The sequence below is a fragment of the Panthera leo genome, chromosome B4 (genome assembly GCF_018350215.1).
Source record: "Panthera leo isolate Ple1 chromosome B4, P.leo_Ple1_pat1.1, whole genome shotgun sequence".
In the NCBI taxonomy this organism is placed as follows: domain Eukaryota; kingdom Metazoa; phylum Chordata; class Mammalia; order Carnivora; family Felidae; genus Panthera; species Panthera leo.
Genome location: NC_056685.1, coordinates 133,498,212 through 133,507,757, shown reverse-complemented (window position 1 = coordinate 133,507,757; position 9,546 = coordinate 133,498,212). Strand labels below are relative to the sequence as shown.

The following is a 9,546-nucleotide window of genomic DNA, read 5'->3' as shown; positions in this document are numbered from 1 at the left end:
AAAAAATAACCAAGTTTTATAGGGGCGCCTGGGTGGCGCAGTCGGTTAAGCGTCCGACTTCAGCCAGGTCACGATCTCGCGGTCCGTGAGTTCGAGCCCCGCGTCAGGCTCTGGGCTGATGGCTCGGAGCCTGGAGCCTGTTTCCGATTCTGTGTCTCCCTCTCTCTCTGCCCCTCCCCCGTTCATGCTCTGTCTCTCTCTGTCCCAAAAATAAATAAAAAAAAAAAAAAAAAAAAAAAAAAAAAAAAAAAAAAGAAAAAATAACCAAGTTTTAAAAGAAGACACAAAGAGAACTTTAAGTCATCTCATGAGGAGTACCTTCCTAATTTGGATATGAGGACTATGGGAAGAGGAGGGTTTCTACTCCAGTATTTCTACTCCTGTGTTTTAAATAAACAGTCTGTTTGTTGAGTAGGAAGAAAAAGAGCAGTTCCTGAGACAAACACACAAAAGGATGTGGCAGAGGCTATCTGGAAGTGCTTCCTTCATTTAGATGGTATGCATCATCAATGACCCAACCATCTCTCTTCAACTGAGGGAGAAAAATCCTAGTGTAACATTTGAAGGATTTCTGAGAATTAAGGTTTTCATTCAGAGAGGCCGGTGTATGAGACTTCGACATGGAGGAAATGTGGGGCATGTCTGTGGTGTGGCTAAGAATGTGTGAGATTCTTGCACTGTGCACCACTATCTGCTTAACAAATCCCGAATACATCAGGCGGCCCAGAAACACTAGGCCAGCTCTTGATGGTGCTGACAGTCTGATCCGATGCTTAGCTACTGAAGTTAATCTGGGACTCAAAGGACAATATACTTGGGCCAGGGACTAAAAATCACCAGAAGAATTCTGCAACAGCCATTCTGTGGCTCGCGAGGGCTGCAGAACTTGACTAGGTTCTAACCAGAAGTCTGTTTCATGTCCAGGTATGACGCTATACATAAAAGTCACTGGGCTTTTACTTAGAAAGTTGAAGACTACTGAAAACGATTTATAGCTAGAAAAGGAAATTCCTTATTTCAGTATTGTAAATGAACAAAGGAAACTCAATCCAAGGAAAGGGTTGTTGGGGCCACAGAAGCCCAGAGGGTGAGAAGTTGTGGATTTATTTTCAGTCCCCTTCTTTTAGAAAGTAGCACAGGGCTGAGAAGTTGGAGGGAGGGGGGAGGACAGGCCCGGGGACGAGACTCCGGCTGTGTGGCCATCCATTCCCACAGCTGCTTAGCAGAGCCAAGCATTCGAGGGTGAGCACTGGCAGGACCGTGTGTATCACTGATTTATAACATGATCTTTGTCCCCTGATGATGCCGGGTGTCTGCTTTTGGCTGTGTACCTTGGGTTTTCCTGGTAAGATGGGCAAATATCTAACACCAAGTGTTAATCCCCTTGCCTGTTTCTTTCTTAAAATCCCTTGACTTTACGCTCTAATGACCAGCAGGTTCTGTACATCTTGGGCCATATCCAGGTTTAAAGGAGGTGAACACACTAGTTCTAGGACAGAAGCTCCCAAATAAACCACCTGTGACAATCTAGCCCTGTTCATTCTGCAAACTGAGTTCTTGTATGACTGCAGCCAGTGCCGTGTTGAGGGAAATATGACTCCTTCCTACTGCCCTTCCAGGGCTTCTCATTTCATAGAGAAATGAAAGGATCACAGGATGTTCTTGGTGAACTCTTGGTGAGTTCCGCATTTTGCACTAGAGGAAACTACAGAATTGTAACAGGAGCGTCTCTCTGAAACGTGGGTGCCATTCCTCTGACTTCAAGAGGGTTAAGGAGAGGATCTACCTTTTCCCCGGGGCGGCAGCTTCTAGGGTGTGCCATAAGGGTCAGTGCACTAAGAATCTATCAAGAAAGCATGGATGCCTGGGATAGGAATCATCTTCAGCCTGAGAACAGATGGACAGAGGTCTAGATCTACAGAAGACACATATATATTTTTCTTTCTCTTCCATCTCTTCCCTTATCAAGAGTCTAAACATCTTCCAGGCCATAGGTAGCCAAATAGCGAGAAAAACTCAAAACTGTTTTAATAGTTAGTGTTGCTAGAATCTGGATTAGAGCTGAATGGTGGGACTGCAGGACACCAGTGCCCACAAGGGCTCATATGGCTCCAGTAGAGACGTAGGATCTGGAAAAAATGGACAGGAGTTATGGAAGGTATGTACTAGCCACCCACAATCACTGACAGGTGGTTTTTAGTATAGGCAGAGACACTGGTGGTTAGCTCAAAATACAAGCATCATAAACATCTTATGACATTAGGTAGATCTTAGCCAAAGTACAGAAAGGGAAAGACCTGGAGAGAAGGAGAAAAGTTTCTGTATATTTAATTGTGTTAACTGGAATGCATGGAGATATGTAACCACGGTTTTTCTTTACATTTAAAAATTCAAACTGCCTTGGTCATTAACTGTACAGAGTTAATGTTACTGAAGTTGTAGTAACATCCAGTTCAAAAATTCAATTTTCCAGATTTCTAGATACTTACAACAAAGAAAGATCACACACAATTACATACATTCATACAGTTGCCACACTCCCAAACAGAACACGTGTATAAATGTGCACACAGAGACACACACACTCAGGACATGCGCACAGATGCGAACAAACACCCCCTTTGAACCTGAGCTGCACGTGGGCTGCAGTGAGGGTCAAGAGGCCCTGCTGCATATCTGTTCTATGTCATTCATTTCTTTGGGACAATCTGCAGAAAGGATGAGAGGTGAGTCCTGAGTCACCACCACATCATCTTCAATCCGTACACCAAGACCACGAAACTTCTCTGGGGCATCTCTGTCATCCTCTGGAATATAAATGCCTGAAAAGTAGAAAAAAGAATGTGCTGTTCATAAATGGCAGTAAGTGGATGATTTGGGATAAGTAGGTTAACCTCTCTGTGTTACAATTCATCTGTAGAACTGGGATCCTAACAGTATCTACCTAGAATTTTGGATATTAACTGAGATAATACACATAAAAGTGTGTGGCACATAATGGTCAATAAATGTTGGCTATCATTACTAGAACTATTACTCTAGTTTTGTGAACCAGACTACAGGCGCCACGTGACCATGATAATAGTGATCATGATTCTGTCATATTCTAGTGGTTCAAGCAGGCCACTAAAGTTACTTTTAAGTATGTTAATATATGCCAGAAACCAGTAGATTATATAAATGCATTCTTTCCCTCCAGAATCATCCCATGGGAAAAGGGAACTTTGCTAAAATAAGGACATAAAGTATTTTAAAATATATGAAAAACACTTATTTTGAGATTATTAGCCTGAACAACCATAAACTAGAAAAACTCAAGTAAGCTCTTTCCAATAAGCCGTAAATATAACTGATGTACACAATGGAGAGTAAGAGAGAAACAGGAAGACTTTAACAGACATTTGGACAATTCTAAGAGTCCCCTTTCTAATCATGAAGTAAGATAAGAACAGGTCTTTTCATATTTAAGAAACTGGAAACTTCCTCCACTATACTCACAGATGCTGCCCTGGGATAAAAAGAAAAAGATCAGTGAAGGAAAATGTATTCAAAGTCTAAGGAAGCACCCATGTACCAACCAGACTATACTGAATAATACATAAGGCATACATAATAGCAACATGTGACTGGGTACTATAAAGTCGGGTCCCAACTATAATTTATATACTTTAGAGATGAAAACACTTGAAATCTATTGTTGAAATACATTTTCTTGACAAAAACAGCATCATTATTTAAAAATCACTCTTGGGGGGCACCTGGGTGGCTCAGCTGGTTAATTAAGTGTCTGACTTTGGCTCAGGTCAAGATTTCACGGCTCATGAGTTTGAGCCCTGTATGGGGCTCTGTGCTGACAGCTCAGAGCCTGAAGCCTGTTTCATATTCTGTGTCTCCAGTTCTCTTTGCCCCTCCCCTGCTCATACTCTGTGTCGCTCAAAAATAAATAAACATTAAAAATTTTTTGGGGGGGCGTTGGGGAGGCTCAGTCAGTTACGCGTCTGTCTTCAGCTCAGGTCATGATTTCATGGTTCGTGGGTTCAAGCCCTGCAATGGGCTCTCCGCTTTCCGCACAGAGCCCGCTTCGGATCCTCTGTCCCCTTCTTTCTCTGCTCCCCCCCACCTTCTCAAACAACAACAACAAATTTTTTTAAATCACTCTTGGGGTGCCTGGGTGACTCAGTCGGTTGAGCATCTGACTCTTGATTTTGACTCAGGTCATGATCCCAGACTTGTGGGATCAAGCCCCATGGGCTCTGAGCTGAACATGGAGCCTGCTTAAGGTTTTCTTTCTCTCTCTCTCTCTCTCTCTCTCTCTCTCTCTCTCTCCCCCCCCCCCCCTAAAAATTAAAAACAAAAAACAAAACCAAAAATCCCTCTTGTAACATCAATCCTTACACTCCACTGTGACCACCACTTTTCTGTGGAATTCTGTCCACTGCCCAGGATCGTTCAAGCCGGGGAGCTTAGATTGCCAGCTTCCTGTCAAACTTGCGAGAAAGGACCTGGACACCAAGAAGCAGAGCAGCTCTCTGAAGGAAAGCACCTGTGGCTTCAGACGCGTGAGCATCCCACCACTAAACAGGAGACGAGTAGAAATTGGCCCCGGGAAAGGCAGGGTCTAAAAAAAGATTTATTTCTTAATATCTACTTATAGAAAGCAGTCTCCATCTGTTGTTTACTGGAGAAGTCAAATGAAACAAATTGTGTGATGTTAAATAGGAAAGCTCAAGGAAAATCTAAAATAAAATTCCCTTCTACACTGAAGAGATCCATTTTCCTGTCTCTCCTAATTTAATTATGTTGGTTCAGGTAAAACTAAGCAACATTTACCTTTCTACCTGATAGTGTCATGTGTCCCACGGGATCAGGGCCTGCACCCGCCCTTACCTGGCTCTACTGTGATTACCATACCAGGCTGTAGAGGGAGGGAACGGGGCATGTCAGGGGTGTCATGGACATCCATCCCGAGGTAATGGCCAACGTGATGAGGGCAGTATTTTCGAGCAGTCTGGAAAAGATAATCACCACAGTGTTATTAGGGCAATGACCCCTTAAGGGGAAAGCTGGGCATGTATCGATCAGTGAGATATGTGTTAATACCTCCCCCCTGGTTCTGCCACTTAGGTTTAACCTGTCCTCTGGTTAATGCCTAAGAGACCCAATAAACTGCTACCTCTTAAATGCAATTCTGCTGATGGCATTCAAATGCATCCAAGTTTCCATTCCCACTATTTGATATACTACATACATGCTGACTTGGGTAACCCCAGCAATGACTACAGTAAATGAAACTCTTTTCAGGGTGGAGGGAGGATGATTATGTTAGAATAGTTCTCTTTTCAATGTTCACAAGTCCCTCTCAGAAAGCCTGCTCTGGAGACTGAATATCTCACAGCAACTTGTGGAGTAGGCACAGGACATTAAATTAACACAGTAATTATTAGGCATTTACCGGCTTGGATATTCCTATCTGTTAATTAGATTTGTTGGCTGCAGCAGCAGGAGGAATTTATAGCGTCTTTCCTATTGATAAAAGAAATCCTGGCAGCCTAAACTTGGAGATGAGATGCCTTAATGGTCTGTTTGGTGTGGCCACCTGGCATCTTAATTTACAGCTAAGGTTTTACATTTTTACTGAATATTATTACATTTTGGCTACAGATGAAATTCACCAAAGACGTGGCCCTTGGGGATATTGTTAGTCTCACCAATGTCACTGAAGCAACAAACACCCTCCCCCATGATTTCTACTTTTCAAAATCACCACAAAAGGACTGAGAGTTAACCTTTTATCCTTTTTGTGTCCTTTTCCATTCTGTCTGCATCAGCCTTCATTTTATATTTTCTGCCCACTGAGCTACTTATACAGGATGCAACGATCTAGAATGTGCTGCCATCTTCTGGAAGAAATAAGTACTGACTCCTTTTGTTTTAATCCATGTTCAACCTAAACCTCTTCTAGATGAAGAATCACAAAGACCATTTTTAAATCTAATTAGTTTTCTAGAGGCTGAAACCCAGCAGCACATCAGGTGTTCTTGAGAGCTGAGGTCAAAAGAGGGGCCATACCTTGAAGGCATTATTTTCCTTAATGTTCTTCACAATCCCCAACTCCTTCAGCTTCTGGGCTATCAGTGTCAGCATCAAGCTGTAGATGTTCTCCAAGCTTGTCCCAGGGGAGCAGAGCGTCAGACAATCTCTCTGAATCTCTAGAACAGCTTCATAGAGTTCTGCCTGAGGTGCTGTGAATCTGGGGACAGGAAAACCAAAGAACTCACATTTGGAATAATCTGATATTGCAGGAAGTTTGCTTCCAAGTCTGATTAGGAAAAACTCCAAGGTGCTGATGATGGGGCATTGTTGATACCTAATCAGTATCAATATATCAGTACTGACAGGACCTTAATTGTGACCTAGACACTCAACAGGAAGAACAATAACTCTTCAAGCTGGGGCAGCAACAGCCTCTCCTGTAAACGATCAGCAGATATACATGAGGTGAGGCTAGCAGATAAAGTCAGCCATGAATGCATCTGGAGGGTCGACCAGCCTCAACTTGATCCTTTCCATTTTTTTTTTTTTACCACTTTAAACACACACACACACACACACACACACACACACACACACACACACACACAAAGGGTGCTTGGGTGGCTCAGTTGGCTAAGTAAGCATCTCTGACTCTTGGTTTTGGCTCAGGTCATGATTTCACAGTTCCTGAGTTCGAGCCCCAGGTTGGGCTCATGTGCTGTTGGTGTGGAACCTGCTTAGGATTCTCTCTCTCTCCCTCTTTCTCTGCTTCTCCTCCACTCTCACCATGTGCTCTCTCTCTCTCTCAAAATAAATGAACATTTAAAAAGCAAAAGAAAACAAAGCCTAGGAATCCACTTCTTGTAGGTAAAACCTATGTCATGAGATAAACTAGTAGATACTCTGGATACTAGGTATCCTTAGAATAATAATTTCTTTAGCAATCATGGAGAAAAACGAGAAAAAATTAAGCTGGTGCGGTGTATGATATGTATTTTCTACACTGCTGATGGGGAGTGTAAATTAGTATAGCCGATTAAGTCAAAGGTTTTAATAAAAATATTCATAAAATTTGAGCTTATATTCTGTGCTAAGAATCCATCCTAAGAAAATATTTGACAAAAAACAAATAACCCGTGAAGAAATGGACAGAAAACACAAATAGACACTTCTCTAAAGAAGACATCCGGATGGCCAACAGGCACATGAAAAGATGCTCAACGTCGCTCCTCCTCAGGGAAATACAAATCAAAACCACACTCAGATATCACCTCACACCAGTCAGAGTGGCCAAAATGAACAAATCAGGAGACTATAGATGCTGGGGAGGATGTGGAGAAACGGCAACCCTCTTGCACTGTTGGTGGGAATGCAAATTGGTGCAGCCACTCTGGAAAACAGTGTGGAGGTTCCTCAAAAAATTAAAAATAGACCTACCCTATGACCCAGCAGTAGCACTGCTAGGAATTTACCCAAGGGATACAGGAGTACTGATGCATAGGGGCACTTGTACCCCAATGTTTATAGCAGCATTCTCAACAATAGCCAAATTATGGAAAGAGCCTAAATGTCCATCAACTGATGAATGGATAAAGAAATTGTGGTTTATATGCACAATGGAGTACTACGTGGCAATGAGAAAGAATGAAATATGGCCCTTTGTAGCAACATGGATGGAACTGGAGAGTGTGATGCTAAGTGAAATAAGCCATACAGAGAAAGACAGATACCATATGGTTTCACTCTTATGTGGATCCTGAGAAACTTAACAGAAACCCATGGGGGAGGGGAAGAAAAAAAAAAAAAGAGGTTAGAGTGGGAGAGAGCCAAAGCATAAGAGACTCTTAAAAACTGAGAACAAACTGAGGGTGGATGGGGGGTGGGAGGGAGGGGAGGGTGGGTGATGGGTATTGAGGAGGGCACCTTTTGGGATGAGCACTGGGTGTTGTATGGAAACCAATTTGACAATAAATTTCATATATTGAAAAAAAAGAGAAAATATTTGAAATTCAAAGAAAGCTGAGTATATAAAAATGTTCACTGTAGATAAACTTTAAATGTCCCCTAATAAGAATGGTTAAATATAACAATATAATGAGTATAATGAACATCTACATACCAAATCCAAGTTCGGCCATGAGCAACATGTTATATTTGTATCACTATGAGGCTGCCCACACTCCAACCCCCGCAGTATTTCTAAAGAGTTTTTAATAGTTCTTATTTATTTATTTGTTTATTTTACTTATTTTTGAGAGAGAGAGAGAGAGAGAGAGAGAGAGAGAGAGAGAGAGAGAGAAAGCGTGAAGGATGCACCCACGTACAAGTAGGGGAGGGGCAAAGACAGAATCCAAAGGAGGCTCTAATTGACACAGGGCTTGAACTCACGAACCCCGAGATCATGACTGGAGCCAAACAAAACCAAGAGTCAGATGCTTAACAAACTGAGCCACCAGGTGCCCCTTAATAGTTCTTTTTTTAAAAGTTTATTTTGAAAGAGACAGAACAAGCAGGGGAGGAGCAGAGAGAGAGAGAGAGAGAGAGAGAGAGGGAGAGAATCTCAAGCAGGGTTCACACTGCCAGCACAGAGCCTGACATAGGCCTGGAACCCACAAACAGTGAGATCTCGACCTGAGTCGAAATCAAGAGTTGGACTGAGCCACCCAGGTGCCCCATTAATAGTTCTATTTTTAGTGTAAATTTTATATACACTAAAATACATAAATCTGAGCTGTACAAGTTGGACAAATGTCAATACAATCAAGGTGGTCAATAATGTAATTCACATCTATAAGTTGTGTTTCACCACACTTGGGAAGATTTTGGCCATTATTTCTTCAAAGGTTTTTTCTGACGCATTCGCTCTTCAATTTCTGGGGCTCTAATTAGATGTATGTTAGATGGCTTGAAAATATCTCATAGGTCTCTGAGGTTTTGTTCATTCTTCTACAGTTTATTTCTGTTCTTCAGACTGGATAATTTCTATTTCTCTTCAAGTTCACTTGACTTCTGCCTCCAATTGGACTGTAAAGTCCACCTAGTGAATTATCCATTTCAGCTACTGTACTTTTCGGCTTTAGAATTTATTTAGTTTTTGAAAAAAATCTTTTTATTGTAAACAGAACAGAGGCACAGAAAGCCAAACAAACCAAATATAAATACCTTAAGAAATTAGTGTAAGGTTGACCAGTCAGATAAAAGGTGGAACTTAGCCAACTGTCACAGAAGTCCCTTCTATGTGCCTCATAACTATTACAATTCTCCCAGCATGTAACCATTACTCTAACTTTTCCAGTTATCATTTCCTTGTAGTTTTTCATTTGCATGTACATGTTTATCATTTTTACTGATATAGTTTCTAGATCATAAAATTCACCCACTTTAAAAAGTTTACAGTTCCGTGGTTTTTAGCATTTTCACAAAGTTGTGCAACCATCATCACTATCTAATTCCAGAGCATTTTCATGCCCCCTCCCCCTTCTTGTATCCATTAACAGTCACTTTCCATTCCTT

General features: G+C 41.7%; 1 protein-coding gene across 9 annotated transcripts in view; it reads right to left on the bottom strand.

The window, feature by feature from the left end:
• Positions 1 to 265: 265 nt before the first annotated feature.
• XPNPEP3 (X-prolyl aminopeptidase 3) overlaps positions 266 to 9,546 on the bottom strand; it is a 75,145-nt gene continuing 65,864 nt past the window's right edge. For 6 of the 9 annotated variants that reach the window (XM_042947913.1, XM_042947917.1, XM_042947918.1 and 3 more), the window contains 3 exons: positions 6,070 to 6,250; positions 4,888 to 5,008; positions 266 to 2,822 (listed from right to left, as the gene is read on the bottom strand). In XM_042947913.1, the coding sequence (XP_042803847.1) occupies positions 2,656 to 2,822; positions 4,888 to 5,008; positions 6,070 to 6,250 (469 nt within the window). In that variant the 3' untranslated portion in view covers positions 266 to 2,655. Of the gene's footprint in view, positions 2,823 to 4,395; positions 4,503 to 4,830; positions 5,009 to 6,069; positions 6,251 to 9,546 lie in introns of all 9 variants that reach the window. The other 3 variants (XM_042947914.1, XR_006205136.1, XM_042947919.1) reach the window with 3 other exon arrangements.